General features: G+C 38.5%; 1 protein-coding gene across 1 annotated transcript in view; it reads left to right on the forward strand.

The window, feature by feature from the left end:
- Window positions 1-19,700, forward strand: part of Cntnap5 (contactin associated protein family member 5) — a 954,245-nt gene extending 934,545 nt beyond the window's left edge. The window contains 3 exon segments of the mRNA XM_042054039.1: window positions 9,695-9,913; window positions 17,107-17,178; window positions 19,504-19,700. Of these exon segments, the coding sequence (XP_041909973.1) occupies window positions 9,695-9,913; window positions 17,107-17,178; window positions 19,504-19,700 (488 nt within the window).
- Window positions 19,701-22,949: the final 3,249 nt, after the last annotated feature.

Here is a 22,949-nt window from a genome sequence, read left to right on the forward strand (position 1 = left end):
AAACTATTTTCCCTGGTCTTAACATTCCTCTGTTTCCTGTAGATCATTGTTTGGGATGGAGACATTATGGGCTTTTCCCCATCCACTTGAGCTTGTCTATTTCTGTCCTGTTCTGAGACTTTATGATAGATATTTGGTACCTTAGTTAACCTGCTTGTTTTGTTCCTGATTGCCATCTTATATTGTATCACATCTATTTACCCATCTACCATCTATCCAATCTATCATCTCTTCATCGATTTATCATTTATCATTTAGATGTCTATTAATACATCTATATATAATCTAATTATAATCTATATATAACCTATAATATATAATCTATATATAATCTAATTATAGCAACATAATTATATTATATTGTTAATAATTATAATAATATATCCAATTATAATAATCATTTTAAATAAATAAAAGATATAATATATTTTAGCCCATATGTAATACTGATTCCTTTGAGCACCTAAAAATGTATATTTTGCAATTTCTATCACCAAAAGTTTGCATTTTCAAAGAAATAAACTCCTCAATACTTGTATACAAATTTGTCATTATTTCTTCATAAAAATTATCAACCGTAATATTTCATAAAAGATAAACCATTAAGCATATATGGATAGGTACATATGGGCTGGGGGAGAAAGGAGGAAGGGTTAGAATCATAAAACATCACAAGTTCAGTATATAAAATTGGGAGTTAAGCCAGGCAGTGGTAGCACATGCCTTTAGTTCCAGCACTTGGGAGGCAGAGGGAGGCGGATCTTTGTGAGTTCGAGGAAAGCCTGGTCTACAAGAGCTAGTTCCAGGACAGGCTCCAAAACTGTGGAGAAACCCTGTCTCGATAAAGAAAACAAAACAAAAATAAATAAATAAAATTGGAAGTTTGCCCGTTAAGTAGGAGCCCAAAGAATTCCTGAAGAAAAGATTTTCATTCTGCCACATGGAGGAAAGCATCTGCCATATCACCTGTGGATGAAGTCTCCTTGGAAGCACATAAAGACTCAATGTATATGTCCTTACTTATAAAGTGTGATGGGTCATTATAAACAAAGCAGATGGTGGTTTGTATCAACCAGACTTAGATGACCTCTAGAATTCCAAATATAATCACAGAAGTCTCAGGATATCAGAGAGAAATATTATTGTTCAGTCTTGGAAAGGCTCAAAGGAAACAAATGACATTGTCCTAAGAATATATCTTATCTCTCCAAAGAAAGTTTCAGGTGACATGTCTTTAGTATGGATGTAGAAGTAAAGCTCCATGTTTTAACTGGCCAGATTGAAAGCACTTAGGATATACTGATATCTATAACCCCATAAGGCTGAATTACAGTTGATAATAGGAAGTTGTTTCAATTTGTTTTTCTCCATTATTTTCTTCTACTAGAGTAGAGGAACCACTTTTCATAGGAATAACTGGATTCTAGTTGACAAAGGTAGAAAACTGAGAAAAGGCTTCCAGCACCCAGGCAGAAGACAAGCCATAAGGTGAAGTAAAATCAGTGCAATGAATAGGTGGAAGAAAAGTGCCTTGGAAGATGGAGGATCTCATCTCCATGTCGCTCCTACCTACCTCTCCAAAATCATCTTTTGCCTGACTGATTCTTCCTAGTGTGATTGTTTGTCTTGCATATGCTTTTTTCCATGCATTGGAAATTCTCACATTTATTCCATGTTATAACTACTGTCCTCATTATCTTCAGCAATACACTGGACATAGTCCAGAGTTGTCTGAGAAGGTCTCACTCTGAAGAGTGCCAAGATCGATCAGCCTGTGGCCATGATTAGGAGAAATTTTCTTGACCAGTTCTATTGATGCAGGAGGAGGGTCTAGCCCACTCTGGGTGACATCATTCCTACATAGGTATATTTGGGCCTTATAAGAAAGTTAGCTGAGATTGAGTCCAAAAACACAAGAAAGAGTGAACCAGTTAAGCATTCTTCCTTCATGGCTCCCACCTTGAGGTCCAACCCTGATTTCCCTCAGTGACTGATTGTGACTTTGAAGTGTAAACCAGTTTGAGTCTTTCCAGAGTTGCTTTTGGTGTTTATCACCATGTTTATCAAAGAAGTGGAAAACAAAAGAACAAATACATTAGCTCAACAAGATCCATTCTAAGAAAACTTTCTTAAGTCAGTTGTGCAACTTCCTATGGGAGGCAAACAAACTTCTATTTGACCCAGATAGGAAACCCATGGCAGATCACAGTAACAATCCCACTAAAGTCCAGCTTACCAAGCATGTGAATTTGTTGTGTTACTTAGGGAAATATGAGTGAGGGGTGGATTACAGGAGCATGTAGACTGAAAAGCGGCGGCATCCCTGAATATCCCACCCCATCCCCAATGATGATTCGGGAAAGCTGCACTGCTTGAGATCCTTGTACACCTGTCAGGAAGACTGACCGGTTGGAGAGTCCCCTCGCCCAGCAGTTGTCATCTTGTGAATATTTTAAGTTGTGAAAACTTCTTAGAACCTTGAGGTAGTTCGCTTTCTGGGCCTTAAAAGTTTTATTTACGTCCTGAGACTTAAGGAGCCACCTACAGGGAAGAAATGATTCAAATTGGAATCAGCCACAATTAGTGCTTCTGAAAATGAGGGCCCTGTATCATCTATGCCATAATTGTCCAATCATTTATTTTAAAATCTAAATAGTTTTTATCATTTTTAGTTTTCTTGAATGCTTTAGTTTTATACAACATCATCTTTACTATTCAGACATCTTATTGTAACCAAGGGAGAATTTAGTTTTTGTACTATTGCACTTTATCCTAGAGAATTTTATACATGTTTATAATGAACTACAATCATATTCCCAAACTTACCTTCTTCAATTCACCTCATATCCCCACAACAGATCTCCCAACTTCATGTATGGAAGGGAAAACCATCCTCTTGTTCGCTGATAAATCCCATTGCTCCAGTGCATGTCCTAAGCATCTAAACCTCTTCTCCTCAGAATACTGCTTGCACAAAGATTATGAAAATAATGTTATTCATTTTCCTGGGGGAATTTTCATATTCTATGCCACCCCCTTGCCTTAGATCTGTCAGCATTTGCCTCCATCTTCTCACTGCCAGGCAACTCTCTCTTCTGTAAGGTATGTCACCTGAAACAATTTGCTTCTTAGAAAAATAGAGAAACACACAGAGACCATAGCCTGTCCAAGCACCCTCTACCACTTTCCACAACTTATTCTCTTGAAACAGCGTTTCTCAAGAAACCTGGAATAAGCTGGCAAAAATCAAATCCCAGGAATTCTTCTATGTTCACTTACACAACCACACTCCAATGATGGAGTTCCAGGGGCCAATTCCATGGCTAGCTTTTATGTGGATACTGAGGATTTGAATTCAGATAAGGCTGGGCTCTCTCCCCAACCTCACCACAGGACATTTCATATAGTTAAGCTTGTTTCAGCCACACTGAACTCTAGGGGCATAACCACTTTGCTTGTATTCTCTACTCATATCTCCATTTACAACAGTTCCCTTTATTTATATTTCATCTTGGTACAACATTTTGCTTTTATAAGCCAGGGTCATGCGGCCCTGCCTGGCTTGTTTTATGACACTATCAGATTCAAATATCATAAATGACTCTTGACATATAGCAAATGTCATGTTACGTTCCAGAGCTGAGTCTGTTTTGAGCAAATTTGTGACTTCTTCCTCTGCTGCTTTTTTTAAATAATAAAAAATTCCACTAAAACTGCCTCGATAGTTTTCCTGGTCTAGCCCTGTTCTCTCCCTATCAAAACTTGCTGATCAGACTAAGAATGATTTGTGTTTCTTCCTTTGCCCTTTCAAATCCTCGGGCGTATGTGCAATTTAATGTGGAAAGTCAGGTTTCAAAATGCCTGAAGAAGGGCCTGGAGGGGGGCCTTAGTACTTAGAAAAACTTTCTGCTCTCCCAGAGAACCCCCCAGTTCATTTCCAGCACCCATGTTTGATATATATTCAGCATGCATATAAACATAATAATAATAAAATATTTAGAATTATGAAAAAGTTAGTTTTTAGTAAATTATCAACTGAGCTATTCAATACTTTAATAACATTTATTCAAATTTTCTAGTAAGTATAGCAACACTTGCATTTTAAGTCGTGAGCATTATATTCCTTCAATATATTGAAGGGACATCAAACTTAGGCAAAGAAGTTTGAAGCTGACAAATAAAGAAGCAATAAAGATATAACACATCTGACACTGCACAATTAACAGTATATATTTAATATGGAGCAATGTTAATCAAAACTCAAAATTTCAGTAATGGATACCAAGCTCAAGAATTCAGTTGATAAAAAATATGATGTAAGCCAAGTAAGTTAGCAAAGGCCTGTCATCCCATAACCTGGGGGAGTTTGGCAGGAGCATCCTGTTTCAAGATAATCTGAACTGTTTGTTTGCCTGATTCAAGCAAACAAATGAATGAACAAACCCATGAAGAGAACGTGCTAATCATTAGAAAGAATTGAAAGAATATATTTTAAGTGATTTTACCCCCAGACAAAGACAGAAGGATGAGCTATGAGTATAACTCACCACACACACCGTACATACTATACATACATATATAGACACATGTATAGTGTGTGTGTGTGTGTGTGTGTGTGTGTGTGTGTGTGTACTTAAACAGGCATGTGGAGGCTAGAGAAGGATATCAAGTACTATCCATTGTGTCTCCCCAACTCATCCCCTTGAGACAATCTCTCACTGAAATGAAAGTTGGTTAATTACACTACACTGACTTGGACAGGGGGTTCCCAGAATCTGCCCACGTAAACCCCCAAACTCTGGTGGTAGAGGCAAAGTCTGTGAAATCTAGCTTCGTTTCTGTAAGCTATGGTACTTCAAACAGAAGTTCTCAAGCATGTGTAATAGGCACTGATATTTACAGAGCCACTTTCGCGACCAAAATGAAGGTGTTAAAAAGTCACTCCATGGCACGTGTCTTTATCATGTTGGGCAACATAAATGTATATTAGAACATGTAATCAAAAATAATAGTCATCAAACACATTATGAACACTTAGCTAAGAATTACAGATACTGTTTTATTTTCCCACTCTTTTTGTGGCAGACATAATGACTGTTGGTTAACAGTGGACAAAATCAAAGCTTAGAAATTAGGACGGAGGTCTTCTGTATTGTAGCAAATTTCATCAGCTTATGTCCACACAGGCCTGCCTGCACTAAATCATTGTTCCATGCCACTTCCCTGTTAGCACTTCAGGGCAGGGGAGAAATCTGAAGGGAATGAGACACTGTTATTTGTTAGTATCTTCAAGTGTGTTTAGAGAGACAACCTCAATCTGTTCCTAGTAAGGCAGTTAGAAATTAGTTTTTATTCTTCGTAAATTCTCATGTTTTTACAAAGTGATAACATGTTTTATGAAAAGAAACTTCATGGTTTTCCTATTTTGACTAGAATTCACATATATTAAGAAATCTCGGGAGCAGAGCATAGTACTGCATTCTTGTCAGTGAAACTTGCCTTTGGTTTTGCTTATCTGGCTTGGGACATCAAATAGTTCCCTTATTTACCTATTTCTTTATCTAGTTCAATTGTAACCTAAGCACTGAAATAAACAGATTATAAAATATATAAAATATATTTAATGCAGAATTCAGTAAACTGGGAAATATTGACAAAGGATTGAGTTTTTCTTAGTTTTGTGATCTCTTTTATATATTTTATGTAAAATTATTTCATTACAGCTCTTTGAGAACTAATGCCCTCTTCTGGCTTCTATAGACAATGCATCTGTGAACATGTACAACCACATATATACAGAATTAAAAATGAAAATAAGATCTTTTAAAAATAAATAAATGTTGTGTTGTTATGGCTACTCAATGAGTGATAAATATTGAAGATTTTCTTCCTTTCACTTATTTGGTGGAAGAAAATTATTAATTGCTACTTACAAGATTATAATACAATGACATGTAAAAATCTTTTAAATTGTCCTTTATGGGTTTTTGTTTTGTTTTACCATTCCATTTTTGTAAATATCAAATAACTAGTTCCCTCATCCATCAACCAGAGTATGTTTTCTTTACTATTATTTTATAAAAATTTAGTCTCCTATTTTTGGTGTGTGTGTGCACACATGTGCAGCACACATGTTTGGTTACCTTTTCCCATTGCACTATTTTCAGATGGAACTTAGGTCATAGTACAGTATTTTTAACCAACTTAAACCTATAAAAAAAACCCTTCAACTCTGTATAGAAGTTTCTTTTATTCCTTTTCTGAAACCTCTCATTATTTACAGTCTTAATGAGTCTAGAATAAACACTTCCCAGAGATAAGGCTTTATTCCACACAACCTGTCCTTAATGAAAGAATGTTACTTCCTAGCATTTCACACAATTTCTCTATATGTCTATTTTTGTTGCAAAAACTTTGATTTGTGACAACCTGTGCAGCGACATTCTCTTTGGATCAGTGAAAGCTTCCTTCCAGTGAGCTCACAGAGTGAGAAGAGGCACTCCTGACTTAGACCCTGAGGGCATAGTTCAGGGAAACTTCAGTTTCTACTACTTGGAAATCCTTCACTACTAAAATGACATTCCAGGTTACACTTCCCTTCTCTCATCTTTTGCTTCTCTATTATTCCTGAGATATAATTCTGCCCTTCATGCACTACCACTCAGTGACTAACCCCACCCTCCACTGACTACCAATCAATTACTACTGTGTGTTCTACATATATAATTTGACGACCATTTTAATGGCTGAGCCATCTCCTCAATCCAGACTCCTTCAGATTATTTGGATGAAACCACTATAGCTACAATGGTATTTAAGAGTGAAATAAAGTGGGAAAGAAGAGAATCATAAGTTAAAATGAGTATGAAAAAAGACTCAGAGAAATGTAACAATATTGCTTATCATGAAAAAAGTTAAAGGAGGCTAGGTATGAGTCAAGGCTATAGAAGCTGGTCATGGGAGAGGAATGTCATTTTCCCCAAAAGATCCAGAAGAAATCTGGCCATACAGACACCTTAATTTTAAGCCGAGTGAGCACTGTCAGGCCTCCAGCCTAGAGAGTTGAATAATAAGGGATTTGTATTTTAACCAATTTATTTAAATTTGCAGTAGTTTGGGGTTTTTTTGTTTTTTGTTTTTTTAAAGGTTTTTTTTATTATTAAAAATTTCCACCTCCTCCCCACCTCCCATTTCCCTCCCCTTCCCTTAACTCCCCCCTCCTTGCCAGTCCAAGGAGCAGACAGGGTTCCCTGCCCTGCGGGAAGTCCAAGGTCCAACCCACTCCATCTGGGTCCAGGAAGGTGCGCATCTAAACAGACTAGGCTCCCCAAAAGCCAGTACATGCGGTAGGATCAAAACCCAGTGCCATTGATCTTGTATTCTCAGTCAGCCTTCATTGTCCAACACCTTCAGAGAATCCTTTTGTTTGTTTGTTTGTTTGTTTTTTGATCCCGTGTTCTTTCAGTCCAGGTCGCACTGGCCTTGGTGAGCTCCCATTAGACCAGCCCCGCAGTCTCAGTGGGTGGGCGCACTCCTCACAGTCCTGACTTCCTTGCTTGGGTTCTCTCTCCTTCAGCTCCTCATTTGGGCCTTGGGAGCTCAGTCCTATGCTCCAGTATGGGTCTCTGTCTCTATCTCCCTCCATCGCCAGAGCAGATCCTAGGGAAACTAATAAGAAGGTGAACACAAAGGAAAACATATAGTTATCCTCCTGAATATTGGAAGTAGACTAGATTGCCAGGCAAAATTTGGGATCTTGGGGGTAAGGGGTGATGGGGAGATGTGGATAGAAAAGGGAGGAGGGGAGGATGGGGAGACCCTGGAGGAATGGGATGGTTGGGATGGAGGAAGGGTGGATAGGGGCGCAGGGAAGAAGATATCTTAATTAAGGAAGCCATTTTAAGGTTAGCAAGAGACTTCACTCTAGAGGGGGTCCCAGGTATCCATGGAGATGTCCACAGCTAGTTCCTTGGGCAGCTGAGGAGAGGGAGCCTGAAATGACCCTTTCCTATAGCCATACTGATGAATATCTTGCATATCACCATAGAAGCTTCATCTGGCGATGGAGGGAGGTTGCAGTAGTTTGTTATACTAATCAAATGAAGTAAAGTGTCATTCCTGGTTTTGTATGTAAGAAAAGACAAGTGACAAGCTCTTTTTTCCTGTTGAAGAGAAAAAGTAAGATAAGGACAAAAATTAATGGTGCTGAGAGATGGCTCAATGGTTAAGAGCACTTGCCTCTCTTCCAGGGGAAACAAGTTTTGTTCCCAACACTCACAATGGTAATCCTTGCTTTAGGGAATCAGATACTATATTTTGTCCTCTAGAAGCACTCACACAAAAACACATGGTATGTGCAAATGCAGAAGCACACACACACACACACACACACACACAGAGAGAGAGAGAGAGAGATAGATGGAGAGAGAGATAAGAATAATAAATATTTTAAAGAAAATAATTAGAGGATATATATAGGAGAGCAAGAATTACTAAGAACTATTAACATCTCATTTTCTACCACACTTCCCTAACATTTTTAATGCTGTCAGCATAATGCATTCTTAGAGTTCAAAGAAGACACTATTTGACCATTTATGAATCAAAATAAAATTATAATGTATGCTGGTAGATAAGAAAATCCCTGCCCCTCTTCCTGAAACTGAAAGGCTTATCATAATAAAATAAGCAGTTGAGCCTTCTAGTTATGTTGAAACTATTATACCTTAAGAAAAATACTGTTCATTATGATTTGCAGTTTTATGTAATTGCGCCATAGCAATTTGTTCAAATGACCCCTTTTAAGAAAAGGAATGAGATGTCTTGAAGAAAATGAGACATTTGATCTTGCTGTGAATCCCAAGTGATTGCATCTTCATCTTTCAGAAAGACTAAAAATGCCCTGGGAATTTGAATATGTTCATAGGCAAAAGCCATCTCTCCAATTAGTGTCCAATCAGTATGATGAAAAGAACTGATGCAGGTAGAGATGTGCCTTTTCTCAGTCTATTCAGCTTCCTTAAGACAAGCATGATACATCTCTAGGAGACACACTTTTATTTCCAAACCCTTTGTTCCCTTCTTATCATTTTCCTGTGTTACAATTGTGAATCAAATGTTGAAATAAGCATTGCGATTTGCTTGCATTAATCACCTGCATCCATAGATAGTGATGAGGACCGAGATACAAATTCTTTCAAATATCTAGTGTTTTATTAGAGTATAATAAAGCTACGTTATGCTTTTTACAGTTCAAAAAATACCTGAATTAAAAATTTGAAACTTTAAACAATTTTGTGTCAAAGCAGAGATAGTCGTAGCCTTTTCTATGAGATGGTTGAGTCGTGTGCTAATGCCTGCAGTAAATGTGCAGTTGAGACGAGGAAGAGGGGTATGTACAGCTTCCTTATTCAGAGAATAGCAAGAAAGTTTCAGTCATTTCAGTTAATGCCTGCAGTAAATATGCAGTTGAGATGAGGAAGAGAGGTGTGTATGGTTTCCTTATTCAGAGAATAATAAGAAAGTTTCAGTTGTTTCAGTTAGTGCCTGCAGTGAATATGCAGTTGAGACAAGGAAGAGGGGTGTGCATAACTTTATTTAGAGAGTAACAAAGAATTTACAGTCATTTTAGTTAATGGTCAAGGAAAACACAGATTATTTGAAAAACTAAGATCTGTGGTTCTTTATATTGCAGAGACACTTGGCTTGGATCCGGAAGTTGCTCGAGCAAACACCTTGGGTTTTGTTGGATGCCTTTCTTCAGTCCAATACAACCACATAGCACCTTTGAAGGCAGCCCTCCGTCATGCCAACATTGCACCTGTGACTGTCCAAGGGACCTTGACAGAATCCAACTGTGGCTCCATGGTGGACTCTGATATGAATGCAGTGACCACTGTGCATTCTTCATCAGGTACTTCCGAGAGGTTGCTTTCTTGAGTTTCCATCACTCTTCTGCTGTTTTATAGAGTTAAGCAGTTGTTCAACAGCACTAGATCATTACCTTGCATGATTATAGGTGGTTACAAATTGTAACTGGCTTCTCACAGGTCATATCTGCATTTACAATATACTCTGATGGAAACAAGCTAATGGATAAAAGGTTTATTCTGCTTCACAGTTCTAGCATCCAGTTCATCATAACAAAGAATCAAGACGACAGGATCTTGAAGTAGCTGGTGATGTCACACATATAAATCTGGAAGTAGAGCATGTTACAAACATGCTAGTATTCTGATCATTCTCCATCTATACAGTTGAGGATCCCATCCAGGGAGTGGTGCCAAACACAGTGGTTAGCTCTTCTCACCTCAGTTAAGAAATCAAGATAATCCCACAAACATTCCCAGCAGCCTGTCTCTCAGGTGATTCTAGACTCTATTAAATTGACTATTAACAAAAACAATAGTGGATAGAAATAAACAAAAATGGTGTGAATATTAGAATACAAATTAATTTAATTGATAATATATTTAGTAATATATTTTAAGTATGAAATTTAGCAATACATAGATATTGTGCATTTAGCCTATTGAAAATTAATAGTTAACAAATTAACAATTAAAATTACCTACCCATACTTTTCATAATTCTAGCTTAAGGCAATGAGCAGTTTTAATTAATGTGTAGCTCCTTGTAGTACATTTAATACACATATTCATAATATGCATGTGCATTATTGCATCACTATTGTTTTAGTGGAAACTGATTATGAGAACTAAAGTATTTAAGGGGCGTGAAGGCATCATAATGGGGACTTAGATAATAGTATCTATAATATTATTGTCTAGTTCTTTTTGAGAAAGAAGTAATAAAATTATAGACACAAAAGTGTAAAATATAAGAGTTTGTATGTATTATATGATGATTCCTTTATTAAATTAGCAAGAAGGTGCTAGGTAGAAGGCTCAAAGGCTAAAATGCTTGCTGTACAATCTTGAGCAGCCAAGTTAAATCCCCAGCAACCAGATAAGAAGCTGGGTATAGCAGTGAGCCCTTGGAACCCAGTGCTGGAGCAAAGACGAGAGATACTTGGAGCTTCCTGACCAGTCGACCTCTGTGAATTAGTTACCTCCAGAGTCAATAAAAGATGTAGTCTCAGAAAGTGCCAATAAAAATGATTGAAGAAAACATCAGAAATAAATCTCTTGCCTCTGCATTGACCCTTATGGGATAACACACCTGCTTATATATGTATATCATTCACACATATAAGCAAATACATACATATATAAATAAATACACGAATGCATATTCTGTACATACATCATTTTACATAGTTACACTGTGTGTGTTTATGTGTCTGATGAGAACACTTGATCATAAAAGCATATTTGTTCACTTTATGATTTTCCTTATTCATGATAAAATTAGTATTCTTTAATCAATGAAGCCCAAGCTACTGTCAAGTATCATTATGTTCTACAATCAATTTTGTTTTTCTTTTTTAAGATTCTGAATATTAGTGAATTTGTACATTCCTTTTCTTTCATCCACATTCTATTTTAATGAAGAAATCAACTTTTGTGACTGAGTAAAATTCTAGTGTGTATTTGTGTGTGCATGTGATGTATGTGTATGTGTCTTTATCTATGAATGTATGTCTATGAGTGTTTTTTGTACAAATTCTTTTTATATTAATCTATTGATACTTAAGTTACTTCCACATTTTGACTGTTGTGAACAATACTAAAATGATCATAGATTATAGAAATCTGTAGGCATCACTCCCTGATTTTACATTATATTGGTAAAACATGAAAATCAATTATATAATACTGTCATAGATACATATATAAAGATAAAAAGAGTGGATTAGAGAGCCAAGAGCTAAACATGGGCATGTGTGGTCAGCTCATGTTTGGCATCCACTGGGAGAAAGACAAGTGCTTCATGAGTGCCTTGGGGTTAGCTAACTAAAAGAAAATAATGTAATTGGAATTTTGTATTACTGTATAAAAATACTTGACATAGGACTCATTAATGGTTTATAAGGCTTGAAACACTCAAACTTTTAGAAATACCTATAGAAAAATATCTTTGATATTAGTCTTGAAAATGATATTTCATTGATATGACTAAAATGCATATAGTGAAAGCAAAAATAAATGAGTGAGTAAAACAGCATCCAGCTAGAACTGGTTCTGCACAGCAAATGAAATGATCAGCAAAATGAAAAGTAAAATGTGTGGGCTGTGAGCAAAGATTTGTGGGCTCGGTATCTCTTGGTATTCAGTTTTCAAGAATATTAATTGATTTAATTCAAAAGCTAGTGAATAAATAAACCTTATTAAAATTAGGCAAGGCATCCACATATACATTATGCCAACGTGACATAAAAGTACTAATAGAAAAGTGACACATGAAAAGTATGACCCTATGAAAAGCACTAACACTATCAATCATCAGGGGTGGCAAAGCCTTGGCAATAAAATGCTTTTTTATCACTCTCAGGAGACCTGTGGTCAAAAGGCAAGGGGTGGATGTTAGAAAGAAGATCCACTAGCAGCTGGTACATCCCCTTTGGATACCAGTATGGCAATTTCTCAGAAAATTAGGAAACAACCTTCCTCAAGACCCAGCAATGCCAGCTTTTGGTATATATCCAAAGGATGCTTGAGCATACCACAAGGACATGTTCTCAACCATGTTCATAGCAGCATTGTTTGTCATAGCCAGAACCTGGAAACAACCTAAATGCCCCTCAACCAAAGAATGGATAAGGAAAATGTGGTACATATACACAATAGAGTACTACACAGCAGAAAAAAATAATGGCTTCTTGAAATTTACAGGCAAATTCATAGATCTAGAGAACATCATATTGAAGGAGGTAACCTAGACCCAGAAAGACAATTATCATATGTACCCACTCATAAGTGGTTTTTAAACATAAAGCAAAGAAAACTAGCCTACAAATCACAATCCCAGAGAACCAAGACAACAATGAGGACCCAAAGAGAGATATACATGGATCTAATCTACATGGGAAGTAGTAAAAGACAAGATCTCCTGAGTAACTTGAAGCATGAGGATCATAGGAGAGGGTAGAAAGGGAGGGGATAGGTAGGGAGAGGAGCAGAGAAAAATATATAGCTCAATAAAATCAATGAAAAAAGGAAAAAAGGAGATCCATTACTGATATTCCTCAGAAAAAGGAAAGTGTGTGTGTGTGTGTGTGTGTGTGTGTGTGTACACTCATTAACACACATGTATCATCTATCTATCACATACCCATCTATCATCTATCAATTGATCAATCAATCTGTCTGTCTATCTATTTATCTGATCTACATAAAGAAGTACAGGGACTAGTCAGCAACAAAATATTGGGGGCTAGACAGTGGTGGCACATGCTCTCTGAAGGCAGAGACAGGTGGATCTCTGTGAATTCAAGGCCAGCCTTGTATACAGAGTGAGTTACAGGACAGGCTCCAAGGTTACACAGGGAAACCGTGTGTCGAACTGCCTCCCCCCCACACACACACACACTCACAAGGAATTGGGTGAAAACAGGAATTAGGGACTTGATTGTGTCCTCTACTAGAAATGAGGAAAGGCTGGCAAGCTTGAGCCCCTTAGGGCTGAATCTGTTGAGTAACTTTGACCAAACCTGTGTTATGGAGACTACCGGTAGCAGTCCCATAATTGTCTCTATGGTGTTTGATGGAGAAGGCACATTGATCTGGGAAGTATAAGTTAGATAGCAGAGTGGTTGGGGGGGGTAGGCTGTGGACTGATTGATTTGTTTGTATGAAAGGCATGCTTATGTGTAAAACATTTATTGTCTCTAGGAACTGATTAGCCTACCACTGTGTGACAATATTCCTGTAAAAAAAAAAAAATATTTACTCAATTCAGAGAACTGGTGACAGACCAGAGTTAGGATATCCCCAAATTCCAATATGAGGAACCAGTGAGTTTCCATGGGTTCATTTTCAGGACTGTGGGTGATGGGTCACTCATTGCAATAGAAATGATTCAAGAAAGCTTCAAAGCCTACCCTGGCATAGGCGATGGGTTATATGACTGAAACTCTGAAGCCTATGGCAAAATTTATGGGCAGCTAAACAGCTCAGAGAGTATCTCTTGCAGCCAGTCTTGCTAATCTCTGTCCCTTTCAGGAAGCTCAGATGGTCTGAGAACCTTCAAGGAAGCTTGACTGGTATGAGAGTGTCTCTTATCCATCCTTACTGCTTATATCTGCTTGGGGAAGGAGGGCCCTAAAACATCTGCTCAGTTAGTGGAGTTACTGAGTTGTTTATTCTCTGAGCCTTAAGGAATTTCCCTTTAGAACATTCTGAGTCTTAAAGAACCCTCTTGCAGGGAGAATGTATCACTCCCAGAAAAGTGTTTCACACCTGGAAAAGATATCTACACCCTGTCCAGCAAGGTCTACAGATGAATCATAAAATTCAAGAGAAAGGCGTTAAATTATTAGTTTCCTGCAAAACTCTGATATATCAGTATTCGGCTATAGACTGATATTATATATAGAAAAAGGAACAATATTGTCCTGATTCAAATTGTTCCTTGACACTCTCAAATGGCAGAAGACCATTCTCAGAGAAAATGTGTAAGCATTGTTACATATTTCTGGTGAGACCTAGTAATGGGTGAAAACTCACCTTTGTTTACTCATCACACAATGTCTGGAACTATACTTAAAAATGGGAGTCCTTACACAATGTAGAGAAGTAAATATATACCATATAGCATTAAATTATTGACAGACAAATGTTAGAGATAAAGAAATGAACATATAAATGGCAGGTAGATAGATGGTAGATGACAGGTTAAGGATGGATAGAGTGGGGGTGTGGGTGGAGGGGAGGGGAGGGAAGGGGGAGGAGGAGGGGAGGAGATGGCAATTTTTAATAAAAAATAAATAAACTGAAAAAAAATAACTAGATAAAAAAAAGGATGGATAGAAACACATACATGGATGCAATTCTGCATTTAGGCTAAGGCATTTATTTTTTAAGGAGAGAGAATTAAAGCTAAGATTGATTTTAAAATATATTATTCAATGTTATGAAAAGAAGGCATTCCTGAATGAGTCATCACTGAGATAAGGGTTACATTGCAGAACCTGATTACCAAACATACTACAGAAAATATTATCTTAGCCAATCTGAGATGTTTTCTCTGTAGTATTAGTAAACACTAATTAGAATTAGTAAACAGAATTAGAATTAATGAAGTAAATTAATATATATTAACCTATCGACATCAAAGCATGTTAGAAATGGAGAAATCTTGGTTAACATAGGTATAAATAACTATGTTATTTATAATGTTAAAAGCAGTGCATATACTAAGTAATGTTGGAACCAGTAGGATCTGAGCAGAAAAAGGAAAAATCTTAACTGTAGAGTGTTAAAATTTGAGCATTCATGGAGAATCAGGAGGAATTCCAGGAAGGAAGCTTGACATAGAAATATGTCAGAGTTTGGAGGCTGTAAGGACATAGGAGGTAGAATAGCTAAATATTTCCCATTCCCTCTCCTTCCCTCTCTCCCTGCCCAACCGTCTCTATCCATACCTTCCTGTTTCTGCCTTACTGCCCTTCTTCCTACCATTCTGCCATCTCACCACCATCCCCCTCATCATAGCTCTTCCCTCCCATTGTCCCATCTCATTTTTACTCCCTATGATGCACACTCCCCTCTTACATTTTCCTATCTCCTCATCTCTATTTCCTTCCTTATTGAAGAGATACCTGCAAGGCTGGGGACTCTCTCCTCTCTCCCAGATCCTGGATTAGGCACAAACAACATCTAAACACCTGCTTTCCCTTTTATTAAGTGGTGAAGAAAAAGTGGCGGCTTTCTGACTCAGGCAGAGAAACAGAAGTAAATGATCTTGGTGGTATAATTTTTAAGAGAGAAAATGGGGAGGTCCATTTTAGAATGGGTTATGATTCAGTGGTATATTTTTACTGGCTATATTATTAGCTGAACCAAAGAGGGCTTTCAATTTCTGAACTTTGGTAGTCATTCTCAGGAATGAGTCTGGCATTAGAAAATGCCCAAATAAGGTATTTAGACCTTGGTGGGTAGCTTTAGGGATACAGTCTGTGGTACATAACAGAGAGCGAAGGGGGAAGGGCAAAGCCTGACAGAGCCACGTTACCAGGCCCAGGACTGTGAGGGCCCTTCACCTATTCTCTTCCTCATTCTCTTCTTCTGCCCCTAGCTATCTCTTTCTCTGTTCTTTTCCTCCCTTCATTCCTTCCTTTCTCTCTCCTTGCCTCCCTTACTTCATGTCTTCCTATTTCTTTGTCTCTCTCATTGTTTTCTTCTCCTCATCTCCCATCCTCTATTACATGTCAAGTTCGTGGTCACCTTCTACTACATAGCAACTGAAAGTCAAGAAAAATAAATTGGGCGACAGCAATGGCTCAGAGGTTAAGAGTATATCCTGGACAGTTGCTCTTCTGGTGAGGGCTGCTCTGAGATGTTAATTCTTTCAGTGCTTCAGGTCTTCCTTGTCAGTCGACTCAGGACCTCATACAGTTAAGGAGTCCACTGGGGCACAAGGAAAAGTGTGTTTGAATTAAAAGACAGCTGACATTCCCAGGAATTCTCCAGCAAAGTGGAGAAGATTGAGTTGATGACAGAAGTTGCACGGGCTGGGCACCAACCTCACTGGCCCAAGGCTCTCTCAAGTCTTAATTAGAAATGCCGACATGAAATATGGGTTGTAAGGAGTATGTTTTAGTCATCTTTTATATTTATGAAGTGTGTGTATACATGTCATGAAGCATGTGGAGGTGAGAGGGAATGGTTTGGGGAGTTGGGTTTCTCTTTCGCCTTGTTTCAGAGGCACAGGTTCCCTTGTATCTATACCTGATCTGCACATGGGACCAGCTGCTCCCTCACTGGAATTACAGACTGGAGCCCCAAAATAAAGCTTTTAATGTGGGCTCTGGGGTGAACTCAGCTCATCATTTTAAATGCTATTTATTTCAGTTTCCTTTAAAATGTAAGTTTATATCTCATTATAGGAATCTTGTTACACTGCACAGTTCTCCACTGAATATGAATGATCTCGCTGTGGTTGAGTGAAGAGTAAACTTTAAGCTTTGGTCTTTTCTTTGTCTAGATCCCTTTGGAAAGACAGATGAGCGTGAACCACTCACAAATGCCGTCCGAAGTGACTCAGCAGTCATTGGAGGTAACCTGTCTTCATCAATAAGAGCAGGAAAGATATCTCTGGTCCTGTGGTCTGCAGAAAATTATCTGAAGCCTTTCTTACCCATGATCATTTAGCACTCTGAATCAGGCATTGTCTTCCAGCCCTTAGCCTTTTCTTTCATGGTTCAAGATTACTAGCAGGCTCTCCTCTAGGTCCAGCAGCTCTGTGGCTTCATTCTGCCTCAAATTCAGCAGGCAGCTGAACTCTGAGCCAACAGCTGGGGCATTTACTCACAGATAGGCAGCCTGCATCTTGTTCATTGCATCCCGTTGTCACTTCTAAAGCACAAACAAAATAGACCAATAAAATTACATATGGAAAGAAGTCTCAGTGGGGCAGACAGATGAACAGAGCAGTCATTGTTTTCGGTTTTCCTTTACGGAGTGATTTGGGTTGGATCTAATGAGCAGGGTGAAGCCCATATGACTAAAGTTCCAAACCCTGCAGTCCATCTGGCTATGGATGTAGAGTTTGCTTGCTCTGCTTAGCTTATAGCTTCTCCCACCACCTTCCCTTGCTTTATAGTTTTTGAGCTCTGTGCTGGCCTCACCCTACCCTACTCTTTATTCTGTCTCAGCCCCTCTAATGCCTACAGAAGTTTGATGTTCCCATCTGGATCTTGCAACACAGAATGTCTCCCAAGTTTTGCTTAATGTAAGATGCCTGAGATATGGAAATCCATTTCCATTGGTGACTTATAATCATAGCAGGTGCCTCAATCCTGCCTTCTGGCAGATGGGATGAATGAATCCACACCAGATGGAATTCTTTAAAAGTCTGCAGGAGTCATTCATTTCACTTCTATTTAATTAGCTCCAGTTCTGGGTCAGACCTGTACTAAACATAGAGATGCAGGATGGGAGCTACAGTTACTGTCTTCCTAGAATGAGCAGACTGGCTAGGAAAGAGATAGGTGAGCAGGCAGCAATAACAGCAGAGAAGCTGGTTCCAAAGGTGAATATGACCAGAAGAACTCCACCAGAGTAGCATCCAAGAGCAGGAGGACAATTAAGGACTTTTCTTAGGGAAGTACTTAAAATATGAGCTGAATGCCTTCTCCTGGGAAGAGAATTGAACTTGATTTTTCTTTGAAATCAGTAAATGTCACAGAAAATTTTATAACTCTCTCTATTCCTGTAAATTTTCATTTGATGAGGAATGACCATGGGTTCTGGTCTTCCCCATTCATTGGCAAGCCCCATTGAATCTCTATGAATGGGAAGATTTTCGCAGCCCCACAGGAGATCCTGGGAAGCTTGCCCAGCTTCCAGCCTGCAATAACCCCTTCAACCCCGGAGCACAAAAGAGGCAACATCAGCCACATTATAAAACTATCATTCATGCTTCAGATTCGTTCATTGCCACCCAGACTAGACTATCAACTCTGATATTTTACTTTGCCTTTTTCTAAAATAGCTATAAAACATGTTGTCCAATGAGTTTAGAATATATGACAAATGTAAATAATCTTAGTTATGGTCACAACTTTTAAAAATTTGGTGGAAGATGGTTCTCTATATTTAACGTTTTGGTATCTAGTCAAATAAACACTAATGAACGATGACCAACAAATACTTAGAAAATATGAAACGTGCAAATGTGTATACTTTGTCAGAAATTAAATTATTTTTGATTACCAAAACTCAAGTATTTTGCTTCTATTAATTATTAATTTCACATGCATGCTGTTTGTTGCTTTTTAAATAAGGGCCGACTATGTAACCCGGATTGAGAAATGTCAGAGACAGCAAGGGAAATCTTACATTAAAACAAAGTGGAAGGCAAGAACAGACTCTCAAGTTGCTCTTTGACACCTGCACAAGTGCTATGGCAGCCAAGCACCTACACACACTTACACAGACGCACAGGCACACACACACAGATACATACTCTCACACCCTCACATTCACACAGAAAGGGGGGTAGTAGTAGTTAGTCCAAGTAATTCTTGGCATGGTTTGGTGTACTAAAAATCTGTAAAATTGGGGTTTGATCCCTAGTAACAAAAATAACACAACACAGAAACCACACAAATCCTTTGCTGTTCCAACTCCATGTTTATTATAGGTCATAAACACAACCTTCTAGGAGAAACAGCTTTCTCCCTCATTACTCTACTTGTAGAAACATTTGTTGAAACTGAAGGTCAAGGGATTCTGAGAAGGTCTTTATCTCTGGGTAAAGAGTAGGTTTTTGTTTGTGTATTTTATTTGTTTATGCTTTTTTTCCTCCAATGTATGTGCTTGTCTAGCCTGAATTTCCTCAGTGACACCTTTTTTCTCTTTCCCCCTCTTTTCTTTACAGGTGTGATAGCAGTGGTGACATTTATCACCTTCTGTGTCATCGGCATCATGACCCGCTTTCTATATCAGCATAAGCAGTCACACCGTACCAATCAGATGAAGGAGAAGGAATACCCAGAGACCTTGGACAATTCCTTTAGAAATGACATTGACTTGCAAAACACAGCCAGCGAGTGCAAACGGGAATACTTCATCTGAGATGACACAGGGTCAACTACTCCTCTTTTTTTGTAGTGTTTTCCCTCTCCTTTTCTCTTCTCTTTCCTATCTTTTATTTAGCTATTTTCTTTCTCTCTTTCAACATTAATATTCTGGAACACACCTGCATCCACCAAAAGCATTGATCTCCTTCATTCAGCTCAGGAGGTCAGGTAGCTGTGGCTACTGTAGTTCACTGAGATATGCATCATTGTGAAAGTGACCACTCGAGACACAGACTTCACTATTGTAAACAAAAGACACGTGTGCACCTATGCACATTTGATGTTTGTAGTTGAGTTTTCAAACGTCAGTTTCTCAGGCACTTGGTCTTGATATCTTCCGTTAGATGAGCACTGTGGCATTGGCCTTTCACAATTATCCCTGGCACCCTGCCCCATACCATACTGGTAGGTATCATGGCTTGAAAGAAGAGAAGGGTGTGTGTGTGACTGAGTGAGTGTGTGTGTGTGTGTGTGTGTGTGTGTGTGTGTGTATGACATAGAAAGACAGAATCAGATCATTGTTTAAGTAAAATGTCTATTAAGGATGCCGGTAGAGAAGTACAGTACAAAGGAAAGTAATCAACCCAGAGAAAACAAAGTTTGTTCTTTTAGGTTCCTTGAATGTGGTTAGAAGTTTGGGAGATATTATGACACACAGAAATTCTTCTAAAGCAGACATCATCTGGCCAGGCTCAAAGACATTTTTTTAAAATTCTTTTATCTCACTTACTTTGTTTTCTTTTGTTGCTGAAGTAGGTATTTGTGAAGTATCCAGGACATTCTTTCCCAAGACACTGATTAAAGAGCAATGAGCGAAGTGAGTGTGAGATCCTTTAACAATCATGTGTGCTGCCTGTAACCTTCTCCAGTTTAGACTTAAATAACTGAAAGAATCTGATTCCATGGGGGCATGGTTCCCTTGAGAGCTGAGGGGAAAGAGGCTATAGGTTTGCCTGAGGTGGAAGACTTTCATAGCACCCTTGAGAACAGACACTGTACTTGGAGGACCTAGGCTATGGGAATACCCATGGGGTGGCCCGGGGCAGAGGGAGACCCTTCTGGCCTGTTTGTTTGGATGGCATTTTACAAGTAACCAGACACATCTGTGTTAGTTTAGAGTGGGCATCATGAGTATTCCCCAGCACTGTTCATCCCACAGAGTCTCAGTCTTTCCAATAGAGAATGGCAGAGTAGTGGGAGCTACTTTGGGCCTCTGTTGCTGTTTTGAGTCATGGATGCAGTAGCCTGAAATCAGGGGTTTTCATGAAAGTTGTGAGGAAATAGCTGCTCCTGATATGTAACAACTGCCTTCTCCACTTTGCTAACTTGTTAGATAGGTTATTCCTAAAATTGCTATATTGAAGAAAAATATACACGTGTATATTGTGGAAGCCTAAATGGAATTCAAATAAAAATCTAAAATGGTTCCATAAAAAAATGTTAAGGCCCTCTTAACTCAGGTTGGAGGAAAATTTTTTAAAAATACAAAAAAAAAGGTGCAGAAAAAGTGAGAAATATCGAGCAGACTTCTCCACATCCACCCACCCAGAAAGATCCAGTAAAGGAAGCAGGTGCAGAGAAGCAGGGTTCACCATCCTGAACACACATTATGAGTTCACTGACATATGAGCTATTTCTTAGGAGGCAAGGGCCTGGCTATCGTGTGTGACTGTGTGGATCCCTCTAGGTCAGGGGTTTGGGTGAAGCCCTTCGCCTATGAAGCACATCTCATTTCCAGATCTGTACCCATGTACACAAAGGTGCCCATGTACTTGCCTTGCTTGCCTAAATAGGGTAGTAATGCACCTCAGGCTTCAGGTTCTTTTGGTAGCAAAACACATAGTTAAATCAAAAGACATCTTGACTTTGTCTGTGGTGAGTAATCCTGATCATTTTTTAACTCTGCCCTTGTACCAGCTTGGAATAAAAACAGAAGAGAAACAACCACCCAAACACTTTAAGACTTAGGAAATGCTAGAAGCAAGATCCTTGATGGATAAGGTACTGACCAATTCTCTTTTAAGGGCAGACCTGATTTGTAAAGCAGGTGCCTTGACAGTCAGTAGGTCATCCATCTTCTTAGTGAGTGTCCTATCACTGACTCTTCAGCACTGCCTTGAACAGGAGGTTTGCAGTGAAGCCATCACTGGCTTCATCCAGGTTTCAATATGTAGCTTTTCTCACTTGCAGAACTACAGAGGTAAGGATTGCATGTGGCATCACAGTCCACAGCTCTGAGATAATGACCTAAATACATATCCTTCCTTAAAATTTTCTATGAATTCTTATACACCCTCTTCCTCTTTTTGAATATCATTATCATTTTGCTACTGAATTCATTTTAAAGCAATTTTAACAAAGATGCCCTTTTTAATTTTCTATCTTTAATATGACAAATGATCATCTAATAAAGCGAAAGATATTGAAAGTCTCTTTCCCTATGCCCTTCATTCCCTGTTTTCCAATTTCTACTTTTAAATTTTCTGTCTCTATAAAAGGTTGTATATGTCACCCTTTTGTTTGGCTGCATATTCCTCTGCCACCAGAAATAAAAGTCATGCTGAAGTTTAGCCCTAAGCACCTCTGGTAGTGAAAGAACAGGTAAGAGAGAGTAGCCACACTGAAACACATTCTTACTGGAGTCCTCATAACCAAGCACCATATTTTACTGGCACGATGTGATTGGATAGATGTGGAAGTACAAGCCAAATCAATGTGTATGTTTCCCTCACCCACAAGTATGTCCTTAAAGATAATCCTATAGGGAAACTGTGAAGCTAGCTTCTTTCCTCTGCATAGCACACACTATACTGACTTCACCCCTGTAAGTGCAGGCTGTGCATACCAGGACTCTGAGCATGGAGACCAAAGGGTAGATGCATGCCAAGATGGTATACATAAGTATTCTCAGGGCTAAATCAGAGTTTAGCCCCACAACACACACCGGGTGAAAAATCTAGCAATCTATTTTCTCCTAAACTGAATGCACATCACAGCCAGAAGCAAGAGCGCAATTCAGGGGTGGTGGCAAGGTCTATTTGATTTGTACAATTATTCAATTGTGTTTTCCACCTTCAAACAATTGCAGCCTAAAACAAGAGTCAGTGTGTTTTAATCCTCCTTTAGCCACCACTTCTCTCTATGGTGTATAGGTTTCATGATACCCCTATTCTATAATGCTCTGTCATTGATGCCTGCTGTTTAAGAAAGAACTTGTGGAGTATGGTCCCTTTACAGTAAGACT

This window comes from Arvicola amphibius, chromosome 12 (genome assembly GCF_903992535.2).
Source record: "Arvicola amphibius chromosome 12, mArvAmp1.2, whole genome shotgun sequence".
Lineage (NCBI taxonomy): Eukaryota > Metazoa > Chordata > Mammalia > Rodentia > Cricetidae > Arvicola > Arvicola amphibius.